Source organism: Myotis yumanensis, unplaced genomic scaffold (genome assembly GCF_028538775.1).
Source record: "Myotis yumanensis isolate MYYU_CA2020_CCGP unplaced genomic scaffold, mMyoYum1.0.hap1 SCAF_3, whole genome shotgun sequence".
Taxonomy (NCBI): Eukaryota; Metazoa; Chordata; class Mammalia; order Chiroptera; family Vespertilionidae; genus Myotis; species Myotis yumanensis.
In genome coordinates this window covers 17349393-17374189 of record NW_027223754.1, presented here as the reverse complement: position 1 = coordinate 17374189, position 24797 = coordinate 17349393, and the positions used below count along the sequence as shown (strand labels likewise).

General features: G+C 42.0%; 1 protein-coding gene across 7 annotated transcripts in view; it reads left to right on the top strand.

The window, feature by feature from the left end:
• Positions 1-24797, top strand: part of GTF2E2 (general transcription factor IIE subunit 2) — an 88338-nt gene that overhangs the window by 38515 nt on the left and 25026 nt on the right. For 2 of the 7 annotated variants that reach the window (XM_070408339.1, XM_070408338.1), the window contains exons 7-8: positions 12542-12657; positions 14058-14189. In XM_070408339.1, coding sequence (XP_070264440.1) covers positions 12542-12657; positions 14058-14174 — 233 coding nt within the window. In that variant the 3' untranslated portion in view covers positions 14175-14189. Of the gene's footprint in view, positions 1-10340; positions 10467-12541; positions 12658-14057; positions 14556-14635; positions 14764-17159; positions 18148-24797 lie in introns of those variants that run through there. The other 5 variants (XM_070408335.1, XM_070408334.1, XM_070408336.1 and 2 more) reach the window with 4 other exon arrangements.

The window sequence follows — 24797 nt, the reverse complement described above, 5'->3', positions numbered from 1 at the left end:
GCGACTGCTGTCTTGGAGCACGCCATTTTCCCTCATCTTTATTTGTTCACCAGCAGCTCCAACATGTAGCTATTGATCTCCTATTAAATGCCTCATTTATCTTGCTAAATGTAGAGGATTTTGGATGTTAGAAACATCCAGACCTGTAGAGACTTTTTATAAGAATTTATTTGAGCCAAATAGAAGATAACACCTGGAAGTAAGATCTCAGTAGACTTAGAGAAAATTCTTCTAAGAAATGACAGTTTGTAGCAGCTTTTATGTATTGGAACTAAGGAAGGTTATACATGAAGGGAGGAGAAGGAAAGGTGGGGGTTGGATTACAGGATAGTTAACAAGATGGTGTGTTTTCATCAGGGTGGTCACACTTTTAGAAGGAAGGGTCTGATAAGAGGCCTTTCAAAGGTAGGTATGTTGGCCTGGATGCACAGAAACATGGACAGGGCCTGCTTAAGACAAAAGATAAAACTTTTACTGAAGATATATGATTGCCCACCATGACCTGCCCACTTAGGACTTTATGATCAGATTACCCTGTGAAGTTACTTTTCATAAAACTGTTTTTGTGGTGTTTTTTTGGTCCACAATGTGCTGGCTACAAATAGACTATACAGTTGTGATGCATTGGCAACTTATCCTATATAATAAAAGCCTAAAATGCAAATCGACCAAAGGGCAGAATGACAGGTCACTATGACACACACTGACCACATGGGGGCAGATGCTCAACGCAGGAGCTGCCCCCTGGTGGTCAGTGCGCTCGCTGCTCCAGCTAGAAGCCGGGCTCACGGCAGCATTAAGGAGCAGTGAGCAGGTGGGCAGTAAGGAGTGAGGTCCCGGACTGCGAGAGGGTGCAGGCCAGGCTGAGGGACCCCCTCCCCCCCCTTATGGGAGGGATGCATTGGGAATAATACGTGGGAAGGGGCAAGGATCTTTCATGGTCTCTACCCAGTGTATCATTATGACCTCTAGAATGTCATAATTGGTATTTTCCTTAAGTGATAAAGAATTCTTTTTAAAGATCTGAGAAATACAAAGTGCAGCTTTGCTTTACAAAAGTTAATTATAATATACTAGTGGCCCGGTGCACAAAAATTTGTGCACTCGGGGGGAGGGTCCCTCAGCCCGGCCTGTGCCCTCTCCCAGTCTGGGACCCCTCAGGGGATGTCCACCTGCTGGCTTAGGCCTGCTCCCTGGGGGGATTGGGCCTAAGATGGCAATCAGACATCCCTCTGGCAGCCCGGCAGCCCTCAGGGGATGTCCACTTGCCAGCAGGGAGCAGGCCTAAACTGCAGTCGGACATCCTTAGCACTGCTGAGGAGGCAGGAGAGGCTCCCACCTCCACCGCTGTACTGGCAGCCATCAGCCTGGCTTGTGGCTGAGCAGAGCTCCTCCTATGTGAGAGCGCCCTCACCACCAGAGGGCAGCTCCTGCATTGAGCATCTGCCCCCTGGTGGTCAGTGTGTGTTATAGTGACCAGTCATTCCCAGTCCTTCTACTGTTAGGGTCAGTTTGCATATTACCCTTTTATTATATAGGATAGAGGCCTGGTGCACGGGTTGGGGCCGGCTGGTTTGCCCTGAAGGGTGTCCCGGATCAGGGTGGGGGTCCCGCTTGGGTGCCTGGCCAGCCTGGATGAGGGGATGATGGCTGTTTGCAGCTGGTCACACCCGCTTCAGGGTGGGGGTCCCCACTGGGGTGCCTGGCCAGTCTGGGTGAGGGGCTGAGGGCCATTTTCAGGCTGGCGGGTGACTGAAGCTCCCAACCTCTCCTTTTTTTCTTTTATTTTTTTATTCTGGGATTTATTTACCTTCTATGGCTGTCACTGGAACTGAGAGCCGGCTTTAGCTCTGAGGCTCGGCTCCAGCTCTGAGACCTCGGCTGCTGAAAGCAGGTATCTGGGTTTGTTTGGCTTCTATAATTGAAACACTGTTGCAGCTCCAGCTCCGAGGCCGGCTGGCTGAAAGCAGGTTTCTGGGGTTTGTTTAGCTTCTATAATTGCAACATTGTTTCTTAGAGTGCAGCTTAGAGGCCGGCAGCGGCAGGCAAGGAACCTTGGCTTCCTCCATCACTGGAGCAAGCAAGCCTCCTGTTCGCTTCAGCTGCCTGGCTGCCGGCCGCCATCTTGGTTGGCAGTTAATTTGCATATCACCCTGATTAGCCAATGGGAAGCGTGTCGGAGGTACGGTTAATTACCATGTTTGTCTATTATTAGATAGGATTCTATATACATTATATACTGTATGTTTCTAGAAAATCCAGTGTGCATTAAACCAATATAAAAATAAGTTTTTAATGTAAAACAATTGGGTTCTAGGCTCAGTTTATCATTGTAAATTGGTATTTTTCATTAATCTGTATACTTTCTAGGAAAGATGGTTGGGAGGAAGCAGGCCATTCAACCTTGGCAGTATTGATATTTATAGCTGAATAATGTTTTTTTGGTGTTGGGGTTGTCACTGTACCCTATAGGATGTTTAGCAGCATCCCTGACTTATTTAGATGCCAGTAGCATACTTTCCCTCAAATTGTGACAATCAGAAAGGTGCCAGACCTTACTAAATGTTCCCTGGGGAGCAAATTGCCAGGGTTGAGATTTCTATTAAAGGTACAGCTTATGGCCCTGGCTTGGTTGCTCAATTGGTTGGAGCATCGTCCTGTACATCAAAAGGTTATGGGTTCGATTCCTGGTCAGGGCATATGCCTAGGTTATGGGTTCGATTCCTGCTTGGGGTATGTAGGGGAGGCAACAGATAGATGTTTCTCACATTGATGTTTCTGTTTCTCTCTTCCCTTTCTTCCCCTCTTTCCACTTTCCTTACCTCTCTCTAAAAATCAATAGTAATAAAAAACTATATCCTCTGGTGAGGATTTTTAAAAAGTTACAGCTTATGTTTATAAAATAGGGAAAAATTAAGATAGATTGTCTTCTGACTTCTCTTTTAAAAAATCCTCAGTTGATATTTTTCCATAGAGTGTAGGGGAAGGTCGGGGGTAGGGGGCGCGAGGGGGAGAGAGAGAGACATTGATGTGAGGGAAACACATAGATTGGTTGCCTCTTGCAGGCTCCCCGACCAGGGCTGCAGAACGAACCTGCACCCAGTTGCATGCCCTTTACTGGGAATCGAACCCGAGACCCTTTGGTCCTGGGCTGATGCTCTAAGCACTGACACACTGGCCAGGGTTCTTCAAACTTTTCTCATGCGCTTTTTCATTCAAGCCATTCATAGATAGAAGGGACATTAAAGTGAATAAGGTTTCTGTCCTTGAACTTACAGATTGAGGAAGGAATGACATGAGGACACATATAGTACAACATGCTGCATATTGTCATTATGGTCTTCATACAGTGCTCTAAGGCCCTAGAGAGAACAGTCACCCACAGGAACCTCAGGGGTGAGGCACTGTTCTTTTAGTTGAAAGCGTCAGTATTTCATAAATCACTAATTTTAAAAAAAACCCGAGTTTGTGGTTTTTTTTAAATATTTTTATTGATTTTTTACAGAGAGGAAGGGAGAGGGACAGAGAGTCAGAAACATTGATGAGAGAGAAACATCGATTAGCTGCCTCCTGCACACCCCCTACTGGGAATGTGCCTGCAACCAAGGTACATGCCCCTGACCGGAATCGAACCTGGGACCCTTGAGTCCACAGGCCGACACTCTATCCGCTGAGCCAAACCGGTTAGGGCAAAACCCCGAGTTTTTGTTAATTATGGAAAATGTGTGAGTTTCCAGAAAAGTCTCATTGAAACTTGATACATTCCTATATAATAAAAGTGTAACATGCTAAGTGTCTAATTGCTCGACCAGTCGCTATGACGCACACTGACTGCCGGGGGAAGACTCCGATCTGTAGGTTAGTTTGCTGCTGGGATCTGGCCAATGGGGACTGGGTGAGAGGGCTGGACATGCCCTGGAGCCCTCCCGTGGTTCCTTCCCTGCCTGCTGGCCCCCATTGGCCTTGATCAGGACTGGGTGAGACAGCCTGATCGCCAGCCCAGCCAAGGGACCCCACCCGTGCATGAATTCGTGCACCGGGCCTCTAGTATCTTAATATTTGTCTTCCTATTTTTTTGTGTGTTTTGTATTTTACACCTCAGAGTTCTTTGTCTCGATTTTATTGATAGATTTTTGCTGTGGCCCACTAGGTGGCAGTCTTAGCTATAAAATAGAAATCTTATGTGAGCAAGTATTCAGTCTCTGAAGAATCATCTTTTATTCTAACTGTAATAGAAGCAAATATCCTAAAATGAGGTATAGCATAAGTAAGGGGAGAATTTACTGTATAGTAATTTTAAAAATCAAATAGATGAGTGAACACAGAATAGTTGGACCTAGGTATGTATCTAATTCACAAAGGCATTTAGTATTTCCTTACATCAGGATCTTATTAATTTAGAGGCAGTATAAATGCAGTGGTCAAGAGGATGGTCTGAGTAGTCAAACTATAGGTTTAAATCTTAGCACTGCCCCTTACTAACTTAGGCGAGATATTTAACCCGCCTGTCTGAGATTCCTTATCTATAAAATAGGAATAATGGTACCTGTATCCCATGGTCCTTAAGAGGGTTACATGAGTTAATATAAATAAAAGTGCTTAGAGCTTAGAATGGAACCTGGCACATAGTAAGAATATTAGTAACATGCCAAAACCGGTTTGGCTCAGTGGATAGAGCGTCGGCCTGCAAACTGAAAGGTCCCAGGTTCGATTCCGGTCAAGGGCATGTACCTGGGTTGCGGGCACATCCCCAGAAGGAGATGTGCAGGAGGCAGCTGATCGATGTTTCTCTCTCATCGATGTTTCTAACTCTCTATCTCTCTCCCTTCCTCTTTGTAAAAAAATCAATAAAAATATTAAAAAAAAAAAAAAAAGAATATTAGTAACAGTGGGAGAGTGGGTGGGAAGAGATCAACCAATGAACTTGTATGCATATATGCATAATGTGTGGACACAGGCAATTGTGGGGTGGTGAGGGCCTCGCAGTGGGATGGGAGCGGCCTGGAAGAGGTTAATTGGGTGGGGGGCAGGGGGGAAGAAGGCCCTTTGCAATATTTTCAATAATAAAGATTTTAAAAATAAATAAATCCTGAAAAAAAAGTAACAGTAACGTTAGCTGTTGTTAGTAGCATTGAGAAGATAAAAAAAGCACCAAAATACTAGGTGTTTAATCTTATCTGGTTACTTACTTACCTTTACTTAGCTATCCAGTGATTGACTCAGTGCATCTGTAGTTTTGCATTTGATTAGACAGATAGCAAAGAAACAAAGCCAATTTAGCAGTCTGAGGCCACATTTGCACTGGCCTTTTACAGTTATGTAATGTTTATTGGTATTTCACCAAAGCCGATAACAATTTGACTTTTCTCTTACTGCTGGTATCTTGTTCTTTTCTGCCTGGAAGCTTAAACAGTTTCAACTTGATCCTTAAAATTCAGGACCCCTCCCAGTAGCTACTTCCCTAGAGTCTCTGATGCTGTTTTATTATTTTTAATGGCTATATGCTATTCCATTTTTATGGATGCACTTTAAACCATTTTTCTGATGTTCCACAGATAGAAATTTAGTTTGTTTTTTTATTTTTTTATACATGCTATTATAAATAATGCTCAATCCTTGCACATAAGTATATATGTGCACTTACCTACTTACCTCCTTATTGTAGTTTGTGGGGTTTTTTTTGTTTTTGTTTTTTTTTAGTAGAATTGCTGGGTCAAAACATAGGCCTATTTTTTAAATTTTCAACAGCTTGCCTGATACCCATCATAAAATTTGAACCAATTCTTAGGACCGATTTACCCTTCAAAGCAGTGTATGAGAAGGTATCCATTTCTTTACCCTCCCCAGTACTGGATGTCTTTAGTTGACTTTGCCTGCCTTGTAGAAAACAAAGATTGTCCTGATTTTAATTTGTATTTTCTTGCAATGATTTTATAAAATTAAAGAAAAACATGTTATTTCTCTTTTTTGTCAACTGAGCATATTCTTTCCCCACATACATTAAAAAGTAATTAGACTTGGGATCCTGTGAGATCCTGCCTCTTAAATCAGGCTTGCCTTCCAGTGTTCATCTTAAGTATTCAGCTGTAATATATTTACAGAATGGAAGTAATATATAAAAACTATAGTGCTAGGGTTCTTGTTCTGGCATTAAGAAGGGTTCAGCAATCTGGAGAAGGCTGTGCATAGATTAAATAAGAGTCCAGAGACAAAATATAATTTTGAAAGGCATTTGGAGGTTGGAGGAGCCTAGTTTAAAGAAACTAAGATCTCCTTGTCTCAGGACCCCATGCTTTTTTATTAACACAAACTAGATGCCTGGCACACAAAAATTTGTGCACTCGGGGCGGCGGGGTCCCTCAGCCCAGCCTATGCCCTCTTGCAGTCTGGGGCCCCTTGGAGGATGTCCACCTGCTGGCTTAGGCCGGTTCCCTGGGGGATCTGGCCCAAGCTGCCAGTCAGACATCCCTCTGGCAGCCCGGCAGCCCTCAGGGGATGTCCACTTGCCAGCGGGGAGCAGCCTAAGCTGCTGTCTGACATCCTTAGTGCTGTTGAGGAGGAGGGAGAGGCTCCCACCACCACCGCTGTACTGGCAGCCATCAGCCTGGCTTGTGGCTGAGCAGAGCTCCCCCTGGGGGAATGCACTGACCACCAGGGGGCAGCTCCTGTATTGAGCGTCTGCTCCCTGGTGGTCAGTGTGTGTCATAGTGACCAGTCATTCCCAGTCCTTCTGCTGTTAGGGTCAGTTTGCATATTACCCTTTTATTATATAGGATAGAGGCCTGGTGCATGGGTGGCGGCCGGCTGGCTTGCCCTTCAGCGTGGGGTTCCCCACTGGGGTGTCTGGCCAGCCTGGGTGAGGGGCTGATGGCTGTTTGCAGCTGGTCACACCCCTTCAGGGTGGGGGTCCCCACTGGGGTGCCTGGCCAGCCTGGGTGAGGGGCTGATAGCTGTTTGCAGGCTGGTCAAGCCCCCCCAGTGGGGCCCCTCATCCCATGGAGGTTTGGCCAGCCTGGGTGAGGGGCTGATGGCTGTTTTCAGGCTGGCCACACCCCTTTTAGGGGGGGGTCCCCATTGAGGTGCCTGGCCAGTCTGGGTGAGGGGCTGAGGGCCGTTTTCAAGCTGGCCAAGCCTTCCCAGCGACGGAAGCTCCCAGCCTCTCATTTTTTTCTTTTTTCTTTTTCTGGGATTTATTTACCTTCTATAATTGAAACTTTGTAGCCTAGAGTGGAGCTCAGAGCCGGCTAGGGCTTGGCTTCCTTTATTGCCAGGGGCAACCCAAGGCTCCAGCTCCGTGGCCATGGCCAGCTGAAAGCAGGTATCTGGGATTTATTTATCTTTTATAATTGAAACTTTGTTGCTTTGAGTTGAGCTCAGAGCCAGCTGCGGCGGGAAGCTTGGCTTCCTCTATCATTAGGGCAACCAACCCTCCTGCTTGCTCCAGCTCCGTGGCTGCCGGCCGCCATCTTGGTTGGGTTAATTTGCATATAGTCACTCTGATTGGCTGGCGGGTGTGGCTTAAGGCATAGGAAGGTATGGTCAATTTAATGTTTGTCTTTTATTAGTATAGATTGTCCTGAGGCAAGGTAGAGATATACACTTCAAAGTGTCAGGGTTTGTATACAGAGTCCATTGTCAGATTGGGGAGAATTAGCCTACAGCTGTTTAGGTATGTAGGCCAGTAGGAGGCCATAACATGTAGATTAAGAAAAAGGCAAATCTGCCATACATACCTGAGCTGTCTGGCAGCAAACAATCAATTTAATATATCTTATTCAGTTTTGGGGAAATGCAATTAGCCATTCCCAACAGGTGACAACATATGTGACTCAGCCCTTGTTGAGTTCCCAAGTTCCATCAACCTTTTGATGAAACTCTTGCAATTATGACATGCTAGAATTGGCTTCCGGCATTGTAGCCCTAGCCGGTTTTGCTCAGTGGATGGAGCATCAGCCTGCAGACCAAAGGATCCCAGGTTCGATTCTGGTCAAGGGCACGTACCTTGGTTGTAGGCTCCTTCCCCACCCAGGCCCTGGTCGGGGCTCATGCAGGAGACAACCAATCTGATGTGTTTCTCTCACATCGATGTTTCCCTCTCTCTTCCACTCTCTGAAAAAGTGAATGGAAAAATATTTTCGGGTGAGGATTAACAAAAAAACAACCCCCCCCCCCCACACACACACACACAAAAAAAAACCTGCAACAGCATTGAGTTAAGTAAAGGCAGGGATTACAGTAGAAATGTTTTACTGAAGAAAAAAAAAAGACATTGTGAAGAGTTCTTATCAGGGATTTTGCTTTGAAAATAGCCCCTGTGGCATTCTTTTTTTTTTTTTTTTTAATTTTTTTGTTTGTTTGTTTAAATTATTACAAAGAGTATTACATATGTCTCCTTTTTTTTCCCCCGCCCTTGACAATCCCCTGGCCTCCCCTGCCCCCCCAGTGTCTTATGTCCATTGGTTATGCTTATATGCATGCATGGTTGATCTCTTACCCCTCCCCTCCTGCCCCCCACCCTCCCCGGCCTTCCTGCTGTAGTTTAACAGTCTGTTCGAGGCAACTCTGCCTCTGTATCTATTATTGTTCAAAAGTTTATAATGGACTCTATTATCCATGAATTAGTGAGATCATGTGGTATTTTTCCTTCATTGACTGGCTTATTTCACTTAGCATAATGCTCTCCAGTTCCATCCATGCTGTTGCAAATGGTAAGAGTTCCTTCTTTTTTACAGCAGCATAGTATTCCATCGTGTAGATGTACCACAGTTTTCTAATCCATTCATCTACTGATGGGCACTTAGGCTGTTTCCAGATCTTAGCTATGGTGAATTGTGCTGCTATGAACATAGGGGTGCATATATTCTTTCAGATTGGTGTTTCTGGTTTCTTGGGATATATTCCTAGAAGTGGGATCACAGGGTCAAGATGAATTCTACCTAAGTCCTTCTCCCTGCCTCTCCTATGAGACAAAGTCTTAAACTGCTGTGGGAGGGGAACAGAAAGAAAACCCTCTACCTACAGGAAAAAGGCAGAGCTGTGCTGAGTCCAGACCTTCAGCAGAGGGGGCAGGGCAGGGCAGGACACTGAGGAGGCCACTCCCCAGTCACCAGGGAACACAGTGCTTGCCCAAGACCAGGCTTAATGACAGTAACAGAGAACTCCCACCCCCATACCAGGCTAACCGAAATGGCTAGCAGTTAACAATGAATGCAGGGAAGTGCAGAGCCTGGGGCTAACAGATCTTCTTAGGTCCAGCATAAAGGGAAGACCACAGATTGAGCAGACACAGAAAAACCCTCTAGCAAACAAGCTTCTACCCTAAAGAAGTATGTCTAGAGGAATTTGAAGTTTGTGGTGCATTATGGGTAACAATGGCAGCAACATATTCCAAACTAAGCTCAGGTCCTAACAATGGAATGACCCCACCTCCACCCACTAAAGACCTAGCAGAAAGAAAGGCGTGCCTCATTCTAGGCACAAAATCTGTTTACCTCAGTCTCAGCTGTCTTGCAGAGGATATCCTGCTTTCAAAAAAAATTGAGGCATAAAGAGAAACAAGAAAAGCAATGCACTTTTGAGGCCAGGGAATTAACTGAACCATATTCTTAGGACACAGATATTGGAACTATCAGACATGGAATTTAAAATAAGTGATTAATATGTTAAGCCCTCTAGTAGAAGAGGCAGACAACATGTATGACGAGGTAGGATATTTCAGCAGAGAGATAAACATAACAAAATCAAATGAAAATTCTATAAATGAAAAGCACAATGATAAGACAATGTCTTCAATAAGCTCATCAGTAAACTTGGTATGACCAAGGGAAGAATCTTAACTTTCGGATAGGCCAATACAAATGATCTAAACTGAAATGGCAAAGAGAAAAACATGAAAAATTACAAACAGCATCCATAAGCTTTGAGATAATAAAGAGTGGTCTGAATGTGTAATTAAAATCTCAGAAGAAGAGAAAGAGAATGGGACAGAAGAAGAAATGGCCAAGAATTTTCCAAAATTAGCAATAGACAACAAAACAAAGATGCAGAAGCTCAGAGAACACATGAGGCAAGATTACCGCCCCCCCCCCCCAAATGCTAGAAAAGCATATATTCAAACTGCTGAAAAAACGAAGATGAAGAGAAAATATTGAAGGTAGCCAGAGGATAAAAGGATTGCAGCAGACTTCTCATTTGAACATGTGCAAACCAAGACAGTGCAGTGATATCTTTTAAGGGCCAAAAGGGAAAAACCTTTCAACTCAGAATTCTGTACCCAGCAAAAATAGTATTTCAAAATGAAAGAGAACTACTTTCAAAGTAATACTCTCTTGACATGACAGAAACTGGAAGAATTCATTGTCATCAGACCTGCATTACTAAAAGTACTGAGGATGTTCTTCAGGCAGAAGGGGTACTAGACAGTAAGTTGGACCTATACAAATAAGTGAGAGTGCTCTAAATGGAATAAATGAAGGTAAATATAAAATTCATGCCTTTCTAATTTAAAATGTTAATTTTTATTAAAAACCTTGTCTTATTTTTAATTGCTTTGAAAGATATAGCTGCTTAAAACAAAGATATTAAATGTATTTTGTTTTTAGAACATATGTAATGGTAAAATTTATGACAACAATAGCTCAAAGGTCATGACGGAGTTTATTACAACATCTTTATATGCGAGCTGGTAGAATTTGCTTGGAATTAGGAAAGCTAGAAGTCCCAACTACCTACCTTTTAGCCACACTTTACACATCTTTCTAATTCCAAGCAGGAACTAGAACAGGGGTGGGCAAACTTTTTGACTCGAGGGCCACAATGGGTTCTTAAACTGGACCGGAGGGCCGGAACAAAAGCATGGATGGAGTGTTTGTGTGAACTAATATAAATTCAAAGTAAACATCATTACATAAAAGGGTACGGTCTTTTTTTTTTTTTTTTTTTTTTTTTTTAGTTTTATTCATTTCAAACGGGCGGGCCCACGGGCCGGGCTGTAGTTTGCCCACGGCTGAACTACAAGCTCCAACCTTTCACACAGTTGAAAGCCAAGTGTAAACCGCCCCCCTTTTAATTTTTTTTATGTTTACCTTTATTGTTGCAAGTATTACAAATGTCCCCTCTTCCCCTCTGCACTGATCTCCCTTCACAGGGCCATGTGCGAAAGGCCTCCCTGCTTTCCTGGGGAGGAAAGGCTGTCCACAGTCTCCTTTTATTACACAAATCAGTTCTCTGCACCCCCTACCCCCACCCCTTCACCTCACTATTGTTTGTGTCCATGGGTTATGCATATAAGTTCTTTGGTTAATCTTTTCCCACCCCCACCCCCCAACCCCGCAGTGTAACTTTTGACTCCTCAAAAATATAGCTACTAATACCCTACTATTGACTGGAAGCCTTACTGATAACATAAGCAGTTAACATATATTTATATGTTATATACTGTATTCTCACAATAAAGTAAGGTAGAGAAAAGAAAATGTTATTAAAAATTTAAGGGGAGCCTTTCCCCCTCTCCATGTGGGAGTCCGTTCAGTGGGATTCTTCCCCCCTCTCCACGTGGGAGTCTGTACTTGTTCTTCAATAAATCTCCGCCTTCGCTATACCAAAAAAAAAAAAAAAAAATTAATAATGTTTGTCTGTAAGTTTTTTTCAAATTGTCACTGATCTCCAAAAAATTTTTCAATGCATTTATTGAAAGAAGTTTGTGTATACCCCTGGACGGTTTAGCTTAATGGTTAGAGCACCAGCCCATGGACTGAAGGGTCTCAGGTATGATTCCCAGTCAAGGCTCAATTCCCAGTCATACCGTGGTTGCAAGCTCAATCCTCAGCCTCTGCGTGCTTGCCTCTGCGTGCTTATGGGAGGCAAACAATCGATGTGTCTCTTGCATCGATGTCTCTCTCTTTCTATCTTTCCTTTTCCCCCACTCCTCCCTCCTGCCCTTCTCCTCTCTCTAAAGAAAATCAATGTGAAAAAAATATCCTCAGGTGAGGATTAAAAAAAAAAAGACTGCATATAATGGACCTGTGCAGTTCAAACCCATGTTGTTCAAGGGTCAGCTGTGATCTGTATAGCTCCTCTCTCCATATGAAACTGGTTCCCATTGTCCCTATGTGTTTCTTTTTACCAATAGGAGGGGAAATGGAGTACTGAGCTCAGGGGAGATGAGCAGGAATTTGAACTATTTCAGTGCAGAGAACTGATTTGTGTAATAAAAGGAGACTGTGGACAGCCTTTCCTCCCCAGGAAAGCAGGGAGGCCTTTCGCACACACACACACACACACACACACGGCCCTTCATTTACAGACTCTAAAAATAGAACATTACTGATGTGGTCTGTAAGGATGCAGTTCTGTTCTCAGGCCCCTCTGCTGCTCAGTGTCCAGCATTTGAATGTTGTCTCACTTCCTTTGTTTTTATAATGAAATCACAGATGTGCTAATATAGACCAGGGGAGATAACATTGAAGCTTGGATTTCCATCACTGAGGTGCTGTAGCTTGTAAACATCTATTGTAAAATATCTACTGTCTTGTTGGCACAGAGTTTCAGAAACTGTGGAGGAGTGTCACTGTGGATTCAATGGATGAGGAGAAAATTGAAGAATATCTGAAGCGACAGGGTATTTCTTCCATGCAGGAATCCGGACCAAAGAAAGTGGTATGTAACCGCTGGAAAAAAATGTAGTTCTCTGTTCTTTGAACTGTTAGCCTGCTTTCTCTTCTCAGAAGAGCAGGTAGTCAGTTCTCCCTTTCAGTTTTTTCTGTGTCCTGACCCATTGATCTTGGTCACTTGCAAACCAGATCACATGTGGTTTATTGAGGGCCAGCAGATCTCTGCCCTCAAGTGCTGCTCCCCAGGAGTGTGCGAGTTTTCCCCATCCGACCGCCCTGTCCTAGTAGTGTCTGCTTTTAAGCTCCAGCCATACCAAACTTTTCCTAGTGCTCACATGTCCTGATCTTGGCCTTTTAAGACTCTAGCCGTCTACCCTACCCCCAGGCCCCTGCTCCAGTGAGCCCCGTAGTGTTGGTGCCTGCTCTCCCTTAGTCCTGATCACGTTGAGTTGTCCTTGTTAACTTTCAGATCCCTCTGAACCAGGTAATACTGTCTTTGTAGCCTAAATCCTGCTCTGAGGAAGGATTTGTAATGGGATGAAGACTTGTGAAATGGTCTGCAATGGCTAATAAGTAACTGTGCTAGTCCCAGGACAAAGCCCAAGTGAGAACTAGTTCACACTTCAGACTCCAGCTGCAGCACCTCTCCCCATCTTTTTCTGTCCACCACCACGCTGTGTAACTTGCCTTCTTTCTGACTTTTCGTGTGTGTGTTTCAGTGAATTTTTAGGGCTCCTTAAAAAGGAAGATTTATTGACAGTGATCTCCGTAAATTAGTGTACTTACAGTACTTTATGGTTTCAGGTATACTGAAAAGAATAGAGAATAATAGTAAATCTTCTACTATTAATAAGTGCTCATCTACTTCCTAATTTTGCCCATATGTCTGTGTTTTGCCCTATTTACGTCAGATCTTTTTTATTGATATATATATTTTCAGAGAGAGAGAGGAAGAGGAGAGAGAGACATCGATGTGAGAGTGCAACACCGATTTGTTTCCTCCTGCTTGCCCCCAACTGGGGATCAAGCCTGCAACCCAGGCACATGCCCTTGACCAGAAATCGAACCAGCAACCTCCTGGTTCGATGCCCAGCCTACTGAGCAATACTGGCCAGGGCTGAAGTATATATTTTTAAACCAGATAATAGTGATTAAAAAGCTTTACTGCCTCTCTTTTTATTTACTTAGTGCCTAGAATAGTTCTGAGAAGTTTTTGTGTCAGCCCATTTATTCCAGGTAGAAGTATATGCATCATAATAGAAAGCATAGTTTCTTGTTTGTGGTTGGGAGTGTGCTATGGATTGATGTGCATGAGATTTGGTTACAAAGCAGAAAAACAGGCCAAATACTCCAAATCTCTTGCTGCTGGTTTCTGGGCATCCTGAGTAAATCCTTATGCTTTACCCCTCCTAGAGCTGTTGTTTCTGTTTTTACCTTTTCCTGTAGGCCCCTATCCAGAGAAGGAAAAAGCCTGCTTCACAGAAAAAGCGACGATTTAAGACTCATAACGAACACATGGCTGGAGTGCTGAAGGACTACTCTGACATTGCTCCTGGCAAATAGTGAACAGTTTTGTAGGTGAGCAAAGAGTTACAAATACAAAGTCAAGATCTTTCTTGTTGCTACTGGGATCTGAAGACTGTCTTCCCATTCTACTTCTTAGGACTGAGGAGAGGAGCAGTTCCGTTTACAGAACAAGTACAAATTACCAAACTCAAAGCTTATTCTAACTGAATAGGCTGATTAGAAATGTGATGTTCCCTGTTAACTTCTCTTACTTCTTGGGGGAGAGGCCTGCAGGTGTCTTTGCTGTTTATCTCTTCTAAGTGGTTCCTGGTTCCATTTTCCCTTTTATTCCTTTAGAACAAGTTTGCAGATAGTCTTGAATGCAATATTTGTTTATTCCAAAGTAACATATTTATAATAAAATCATTGCAGAAGGAATTGCAGAAGTTAGTGAATTAAGTTGTTTCTTTTCATTCTTGGCAATGGCAGTTGGCAGCTCCAGTCTTTAACTCCCACAGGGGGCGTGTTTGGGACGTTGTTGGAGACTGGGACCTGTGCTGCGTTGCTGAACATACGGAGTTCATAGTCGGAACTCAAAGCGTGCCTTTTGTTAGCCAGTGAAGCAGTAAAGGTACACTACATGTGATTTGTACTGTTTTCTTTTAAAAGGATAATCAGAATTTAGCCTCTTGGATTTTGCAAGTCATTGTCTCATGCCATCAAGGATGGATAGAGTCATCTTGCCAACCTGAATGTCAGCTTTACAGTCCAACTCTCAGGGGACTTGAGGGTGAGGTTCCTCTGGTGGAGAGTTTATCTCCTCATCACTGGGCAAGCTCTTGATCAAATACATGGGCTCGTAAGAGTCATGATGCCTTACGGGAAATCTCTATGATCATTCCAGCCTTCTGTAACAAACTACCCATTTTCCATAACTGTACTTGTGATACAGTCTGTGGTTGATCATTACAGTCCTCATATCACAACTTACAATTGTAGTGGACTATAAAAATAAGGTTCGGTGTTCTCAAAAAGGGTGCCATGGTATCCTAAAGCAGTAAGTACTTTGTGTAGATGACAAAGAGTCCTTTTACGGCTTTAGTTCTTTTAATCCCTCTGTTTACTTATCACCTGCAGCTACAGCGTCATTGTTTACCTCTTTCTTACATCCAAGCCCCAAAACATGGCATGAGAATATGTAAAATTGAGGCTCCCCAGAACATGGGGAACTTGCTGGTCTAGCTTTCTATCAGAGGTGTTTTGGCAAGTAAGATGGGGCTTCAATGTCTTAAGGTATAAAAGTAGTAAAAAGTTTTCTGTAAAAATCTAGAGCTAGCTTATCTCTAAGTATGCCTACTTTTCGTGGTCTGGAGCTAGCTTATCTCCAAGTATGCCTACTTTTCGTTTCCAGTTTATTGAGATATAATTGACCTACAGCTCTATACAAGTTTAAGGTGTAAAGCATAGTGGTTTTACTTACACATATCATAAAATCGTTACTACAGTAAGTTTAGTTAACATCCATCATCCCATTATAGGTACCAAAAATGGTTTTGTTTGTGATGAGAAATCTTAGGATTTACTCTCTTAATGTTCATATACCAGACAGCAGTGTTAACTATAGTCATCATGTCGTACATTATATCCCTTATACTTATAACTGAAAGTTTGTACCTTTTAACTATCCCTCTCTAGTTTTCCCTCCCCGATCTCTCACCTCTGGTAACCACGTCTGATCTCTTTTTGATGAGTTTGGATTTTATTTTAGATTCCACACGTAAGTGAGATCGTACAGTACTTGTCTTTTTCTCTGTCTGATTTATATCACTTAGCATACTGCCTTCGAGGTCCATCCATGTTGTTGCAAATAGCAGGATTTTCTACTTTTTTATGGCTGAATAATATTCCACTGTGTATATATACACATCATCATCTTTATACATTCATCTGTCGATGGACACTTAGGTGTTTTCATGTCTTGACTATTGTAAATAATGCTGCTCTGTACATGTGGATGCAGATACCTATTCGATATAGAGTTTTTATTTCCTTTAGAAATATTCCCAGAAGTGGAATTGTTGGATCATAGGATTTTTTATTTTTTTGGTGTGTGGGTGTTTTTTGTTTGTTTGTTTATTTTTTATTCTAGAGAGACAGGAACGGAGAGAGAGAAACGTTGATTGGCCACCTCCCAACCCAAAGATCAAATCTGCAACCCTGGTATGTGCCCAGAATTGGGAATATAACCTGAGACCTTTCTGGTGCATGAGATGACACTGACTGAGCCACTCAACCAAGGAGTAGGGTGGTTCTACTTTTAATTTTTTGAGGAAACTCATTAGGTTTCCATAGTGGCTGTACCAGTTGACAATTTCACCAACTGTACGCAGGGGTTCCCTCCTCTCCACATCCTTGCCACCTTTTGTTTTCTCTTGACTTTAAAAAAATATATATATTTTATTGATTTTTTTTTTTATAGAGAGGAAGGGAGAGAGATAAAGAGTTAGAAACATCGATGAGAGAGAAACATTGATCAGCTGCCTCCTGCACACCTCCCGCTGGGGTTGTGCCCGCAACCAAGGCACACGCCCTTGACCCAAACTGAACCTGCGATCCCTCAGTCCACAGGCCGATGCTCCATCCACTGAGCCAAACCAGCCAGGGCTCTCTTGACTTTTTTGATGCCAGTTATTCCAACAGGCTTGAGGGGATATCTCATTGTAGTTTTGATTTGCATTTCCCTAGTGATTAGTGATGTTTGAGCATCTTTTCATAAACCTGTTGGCCATATTTATATCTTTGGAGATATGTCTGTTCAGGTCCTTTGTCCATACAGCAGTGTTATTTTTTTGCCATTGATTTGTATGAGTTACTTATATATTTTGGATATAAACCCCTTATCACATATATGGCTTGAAATATTTTTTCCTGTTCCATAGGTTGTCTTTTCATTTTGTTAATTTTTTTTTGCTGGGAAGAAACTTTTTGTTTGATGTAGTTCCACTTGTCTAATTTTTATTTTGTTGCTTGTGCTTTCTTTAGGTGTCATCTAGAATGTCATTGTCAAGATTCATGTCAAGTAGCTTTTTAAAAAAATGTTTTTATTCAGAAAGAGGAAGGGAGAGGGAGAGAGAGAGAGAAACATCAATGAGAGAGAAACATCGATTGGCTCCTATGTTTTATTCAAGGAGCTTTAAGATTTCTGTTCTTACATTACTAGGGTTTTATAATTTAGTTTGAAAGCAGGAAGTGTGATGCCTTCTGCTTTATTCTTAAAATTGCTTTGGCTACTTGGGCACATTTGTGTTTTATATAAATTTTAGGATTGTTTTTATACTTCTGTAGAAAATGCCACTGGAATTTTGATAGGGATTGCATTAAAATTTTATTTATTTATTTTATTCAGCAATATATTTTATTTTATTTTTTAAAATTTTTAAAATTTTTTTATTTTTATTTTTTTAGTTTAAATGCATTTTATTTTTAGACAACCTACATGACATGTTTTTTCTTAAAAACAATGACTTTGCTACAAATAAATCAAGGTCAAAATGAACGAAGAGCTCAAGATAACATCAGTCCCATTTGGATGAAAAGCAGCAGCCAGTTATGATGACAGGTGATAGATCCAAATTGCCAAATTTATTAACATTTTCCCATTTCTAAACCATCTTTAAAGAGAATTACACCATTCTAATGGTAGTCCAGCAGAGCAACCATGCCATCTGTACTCATGTTTTCATCCATAAGGAACTCTGGTCTCTGTTCTTCAAGCTTCCCTTTGATTGATTGCACGTAATCTTTGATGCACTTTTTTTTTTTTTAATAAATCTTTATTGTTCAGATTATTACAGTTCCTCTTTTTTCCCCCCATAGCTCCCCTCCACCCAGTTCCCACCCCACCCTCTGCCCTTACCCCCCCCAATGTCCTCATCCATAGGTGTATGATTTTTGTCCAGTCTCTTCCCGCACCCCCCACAACCCCCCCCCCCCAGAATAGTCAATCCACTCTCTTTCTATGCCCCTGATTCTATTATATTCACCAGTTTATTCTGTTCATCAGATTATTTATTCACTTGATTTTTAGATTCACTTGTTGATAGATGTGTATTTGTTGTTCATAATTTGTATCTTTACCTTCTTCTTCCTCTTCATAAAGGATACCTTTCAACATTTCATATAATACTGGTTTGGTGGTGATGAACTCCTTTAGCTTTTTCTTATCAGTGAAGCTCTTTATCTGACCTTCAATTCTGAATGATAGCTTTGCTGGATAAAGTAATCTTGGTTGTAGGTTCTTAGTATTCATCACTTTGAATATTTCTTGCCACTCCCTTCTGGCCTGCATAGTTTCTGTTGAGAAATCAGCTGACAATCGTATGGGTATTCCTTGTAGGTAACTGACTTTCTTTCTCTTGCTGCTTTTAAGATTCTCTCTTTGTCTTTTGCCCTTGGCATTTTAATTATGATGTGTCTTGGTGTAGTCCTCTTTGGATTCCTTTTGTTTAGGGTTCTCTACCCTTCCTGGACTTGTAAGTCTATTTCTTTCACCAGGTAGGGGAAGTTTTCTGTCATTTCTTCAAATAGGTTTTCAATATCTTGGTCTTTCCCTTCTTCTGGCACCCCTATAATTCAGATGTTGGTATGCTTGAAGTTGTCCCAGAGGCTCTTTACACTATCTTGATATTTTTGGATTCTTTTTTCTTTTTGCTTTTCTGGTTGGGTATTTTTTGGTTCTTCATATTTCAAATCTTTGACCTGATTCTTGGAATCCTCTTGTCTGCTATTGGATCTCTGTATATTATTCTTTATTTCAGTCAGTGTATGCTTAATTTCTAGTTAGTCCTTTTTCATAACCTCGAGGGTCTCACTTGATTTCTTGAGGGTCTCACTAAATTTATCGGCGGTTTCTACAAAATTCTTGAAAAACCTTATAACCGTGGTTTTGAACTCTATATCCAATAGTTTGCTTTCCTCCATTTCTGTCATTTGTGATCTGTTTCTTTGTCTCTGCATTTTGGCTGCTTCCCTGTGTTGATAGAGTGGCTTTGTGTGCTGGGTGTCCTATAGGGCCCAGTGGCTCAGCCTCCCCAATTACCTGAGGTGGACACTCTTGGTGCACCCCCTTGTGGGCTTTGTGTACAGTCTTTTTTTTTTTTTTTTTAAACATATTTTATTGATTTTTTACAGAGAGGAAGGGAGAGAGAGATAGAGAGTTAGAAACATCGATGAGAGAGAAACATCGACCAGCTGCCTCCTGCACATCTCCTACTGGGGATGTGCCCGCAACCAACGTACGTGCCCTTGACCGGAATCGAACCTGGGACCTTTCAGTCCGCAGGCCGACGCTCTATCCACTGAGCCAAACCGGTTTCGGCTTTGTGTACAGTCTTGTTGTAGTCTTGTTTTAGGTAAGTCTTGATTGTTGTAGTTATCACTGGGAGGAATTGACCTCCAGGCCAATTGGCTGTGAGAATCAGCCGTGTCTGCAGTGGGAGAACTTCTGTGCTGGAGACATCCCTCTGGGGCTAGACTTGCTTCAGTGGGGCTTTGGTGCTCACTGAGTCTGCCCCCTGAGTGTGTCCCTTATGGATCTGAGGAGTTGTAATCTGGATAGTCCCACTCTGACCACTGGGTACACAGGCTCTTGGATCTCTAAGGAGGTGCTAATTTAGCCTCTGCCTGAGGCTACCCAGCAGGAGCTACAGAGAGATCTGCAGATTCCTCTTTCTGGTTTGTGGTTTGGAGGTGCCCAGATGAGGCCCAGCTGTGAAACAATGCAAGCTGCTGTGGGGCCTTGGGCCTTCTTTTGGATGTTCTGAGTCTCTCTGACCCAGCTGCAGTTTGTTAGGTAATTTTAGATCTCAAAGGGCCAGCCCATTCATGTGCTAAAGCCTCTGCTAGCAGCTTGGGTGGGGCGGGGTTTCAGGGAGTCAACAGGGCCGAGCAAACAGCTATGGCTGGTCCTCAGTCATGCCCTAAGAGGCCCCCGGATCTCAATGTCCCACGGTAATCGCTGCAAGCACCTCCGAGAGAAAGCCGCCCTCGAGTTCCGAGTTCTGCCAGCTGCCAGACAGTCCAGTTTCTCCCCATATGAGTCTGGGTCCCCAGAGACTCGCCTGGAACTGGAGTTCAGAGCTGTTGGGAGCTTCAGACTCCTCCTGATTGAAAAAGACACAGGCATCCTCCGTTGCCAGCCCTTTCCTCGTGCACCTGCACCTCCGCCTCCGTACCTCTGCACTTTACTTCCTCACCTCCTCTGAGACTCAGAGTGCTTTTCTCTTTCCTTCTAGTTGTAGAATTTCCACTCAGCCAGCCTTCCTGTGGTTCTGGATGATGTCTGTTTTGTCTTTTAGTTGTAGTTTTGAAGTGGTTGTTCGAGGCAGCAATTTCCAGTGTTTACCTATGCCGCCATCTTGGTTTCTCCGGGATTGCATTAAATTTATAAATGGCTTTGGGTAGTCTGGACATTTTAATAATGTTATTCTTCCAGTGCAGAAACATGGGATATCTTTCCATTTATTTGTGTCTTCAATTTGTTTTATCACTGTTATGTAATTTTCAGTGTGGAGATCTTTAACCTCCTTGGTTAAATTTATTTCTAAGTATTTCATATTGTTTTCCATACTATTGTAAATGGGATTGTTTTCTTTATTTCTTTTTAGATAAGTTATTGTTAGTGTATAGGAATGTTACTGATTTTGTATGTTAATTTTGTATGCTGCATCTTTATTGAATTTGTTTATTAGATTGAATAGTTTTTTTGGTGGATTCTTTAGAATTTTTTCTGTATAAAATCTTGTCATCTTCAAGTAGAAACAATTTTACTTCTTCCTTTTATTTGTTCTGGTGCCTTTTATTTTTTTCTCACTGATTGTTTTGGCTAGGAATTTCTGTTCTGTGTTGAGTAAGAGTGGTGAGAGTGGGCACCCTTGTCTTGTTTTAGATCTTAGAAAAAAAGCTTTCATTGTTTCTCCATTGAGTGTGATGTTAGCTCTAGGCTTGTCATGTATGGCCTTTATTATGTTGAATTATGTTCTGTACCCGTTTTATTAAGAGTTTTTATCATGAACAGATATTGAGTTCTGTCAAATGCTTTTTCTGTGTCTTGAAATAATCATAGGATATTTTTCTGCCATTGTATTAATGTGATGTATCACATTGATTGATTTGCATACATTAAACCATTCTTGCATCCAGATATAAATTCCACTTGACCATAATAAATGATCTTTTTAATATGCTGCTGAATTTAGTTTCCTGGTACTTTATTGAGAATTTTTGAATCTATATTCATGAGGGATAGTGGTGTGTAATTTTCTTTTCTGATAATGTTGTTCTTTGTCTTTGGTATTGGGGTAATGCTGGCCTTGTAAAATGAGTTTGGGTGTTTTCCCTTCTCTTTGAATTTTTGGAAAAATATGAGAAAGTTGACATTAATTCTTTAAATGTTTGGTAAAATTCACCTGGGGAGCTACCTGGTCCTGAGCTTTTCTTTATTGGGAGATTTTTTTTTTTTTTTTTTTAAATATATTTTATTGAGTTTTTACAGAGAGGAAGGGAGAGAGATAGAGAATTAGAAACATCGATGGGAGAGAAACATCGACCGGCTGCCTCCTGCACATCCCCCACTGGGGATGTGCCCGCAACCCAGGCACATGCCCCTGACCGGAATCGAACCCGGGACCTCTCAGTCCGCAGGCCGATGCTCCATCCACTGAGCCAAACCGGTTTCGGCTATTGGGAGATTTTTGATTACTTGAGTCAATCTCTGTACTAGTAATTGGTCTGTACAGATTTTCTATTTCTTCCTGATTTCATTCTTGGTAGTATGTTTCTAAGAATTTTTCCATTTTTTTTCTAGTTCGTTAGAGTATGATTATAGTATAGTAGCCTCTCATGATTCTTTGTATTTTTGTGGTATAAGTTGTAATGTCTCCTTTTTCATATATAATTTTGTTGATTTGGGTCCTCTCTTTTTTTCAAAGAAAACCAACTCTTAGTTTTGTTAATCTTTCCTATTGTTTCCCTATTCCCTATTTCATTAATTCTCTAATCTTTATTATTTCTTTCCTTCTGTTAAATTTGGGATCCGTTTGTTCTTTTTCTAGTTTCTTAAGGCATAGAGTTAAGTTGTTTATCTGAGATCTTGTTTCTTAATGTGTTTATTGCTATGAATTTCCTCTTTGAGCTGCTTTTGCTGCCTCCCATAAGTTTTGATATATTGTGTTTCCATTTTCATTTGTCTCAAGATACTTTTTTGTTTCTCCTTTAATGTATTTTTTGATCCATTGATTATTTAAGAGAGTGTTGTTTAGCCAAAACCGGTTTGGCTCAGTGGATAGAGCGTCAGCCTGCGGACTCAAGGGTCCCGGGTTCGATTCCGGTCAAGGGCATGTACCTGGGTTGCGGGCACATCCCCAGTAGGAGATATGCAGGAGGCAGCTGGTCGATGTTTCTCTCTCATCGATGTTTCTAACTCTCTATCTCTCTCCCTTCCTCTCTGTAAAAAAATCAATAAAATATATTAAAAAAAAAAGAGAGAGAGTGTTGTTTAATTTCCATCTATTTGTAAATTTTCCAGTTTTTCTTCTGTTATTGATTTCTATTTTTATACCATTGTGGTCAGAGAAGATACTTCGTTATGACTTCAGTCTTCTTGATTTTGCTAAGGCTTGTCTTGTGGCCTAACATGTGACTTATTCTAGAAAATGTTCCATGTGTACTTGATAAGAATGTGTATTCTGCTAGAATGTTCTGTATATATGTCTGTTAGTCAGTTTGCTATAGTGTTGTTGATATCCACTGTTTCCTTATTGATTCTCTTTCTGGATGATCTAGCCATTGTTGAGAGTGGGGTATTAAAGTTCTCAACTATTATTGTACTGCTGTTTTTTTTTTAATTTTTTTTAGCTCTGTTAACTTTTTCTTTATATATTTGGGTACTCTGATGTTGGATGCATAAATGTTTACAATTGTCATATTTTCTTGAGGGATTGATTGATCCCTTTATCATTATATAATGCTCTTCTTTGTCTCTTTTTACCATTTTTAGTTTAAAGTTTATTTTGTCCGATGTAAGTGTAGCTGTGATACCATTTGTATGTAAAGATATTGCTATGACATATGTCTGCAATCTTGCTGCCTACGGAGTCTCCGTGCCTTCTGATCTAGTCTGTCTTGGTCTCTGTGGTGCAGGGGGTGCTTCAGCATCAGCCTGCGTTCTCAAACTCTCTCAGTGGTGTCTCCTCCATGAATAGTTGTTAGTTATTCTTCTGAGGGGAACAAAGTCAGGAACAACCTATGTTGTCATCTTGGGGCACCCCTGTCACCATCTGTTTTGTTGGTTATGTCTGGAAGTGCATTTTGGATACCTCAAGCACTTTGTCTTGTTTTGCAAGGAGACAGACATCAAGGCCTCCATCGCAGGTTTTAAGATAAGATCCTTTCCTGCCAGTTGTGTGTTACCAGTGGTTTCTAGCTAGGCCTGTGCTCACCAGTACTTTGTGTGCTGGCCTTAGAGTTGATTTCAGTTATTTGTCCAAAGTCATTTCAGAAATGAGGAAATGGAGATTTAGAGAAATAAAACTTCTTACTAAATTGTCACACTTGCAAATTCTGTAGCCTTACCTCATTCATTTGCACTTTCTTGTGGTAAGCTTTGATGTCCTTTGTCTTCTACATGGAGTGGAAATGCCTCCATATGCCCCATGTTGAGGTACTGGGATTGGGTCATCTGGTGACGTGGGGAGGAGTAGTCTTTGTAGGAAATTGTGATAGCCCAGTTGTTTTTGAAGATTGTAGTAATAAGAAAGAAGAGTCTTTTACCAGTTCTTGTCTAAAAACATATCCACCAGAAATTTGAACTAAAGTTGCAGTCATGTTCTTGTCTCTGCCCCTATCTGCTGGATCTGCTGGCCATTTAGAAATAAGTGGAAACAGGCATGGCTGGTGCATTAACAGGTTAGTCTGTGTGTATTTTGATCTATAATTCATCACAGTCATTCGAGGCTTTTAAAAGGGGATAGCCATAGTTGAGCCTAGACCAGTGGTCAGCAAACTCATTAGTCAGCAGAGCCAAATACCAACAGTACAATGATTGAAATTTCTTTTGAGAGCCAAATTTTTTAAAGTTAAACTATATAGGTAGGTACACTGTTATTAACTTAATTAGGGTACTCCTAAGCTGGCCTTTGCTAAAAATGTCCTCAATCTGATTGAGGTACATTCACTGAGGTCGACCCCTTCCAACTCTCCCATCCACACTCGTCTTGTATACTTGTTTCGTCTATCTCCTTTCCGAAAACCGACTTCTGCGCATGGGCCACGAAGTTTCAATCGCACTGTACGTGCGTGCCCACATGTGGTATTTTGTGGAAGAGCCACACTCAAGGGGCCAAAGAGCCGCATGTGGCCCGCGAGCAGCGGTTTGCCGACCACTGGCCTAGACCAAGTGTGAAAGATGAACCTTTGGCTGCTGCTGTTACATCCTGTAAGTGTGGCCAGATGATGGCGGGACTTCGGGGACAGGAGCACCTGCTACCTTTGGAGTAGAGTATTAGCAAAGAGGCAGTGCAGGGCCACCCGCTGCTTGCATTCCAGGTTCATAGGGAGGCCCTGCCGCCGTGCAGCCCTGGATCGCTTCTGTGAGCTGCTGGGCACCACTGGCAGAAGAACGAA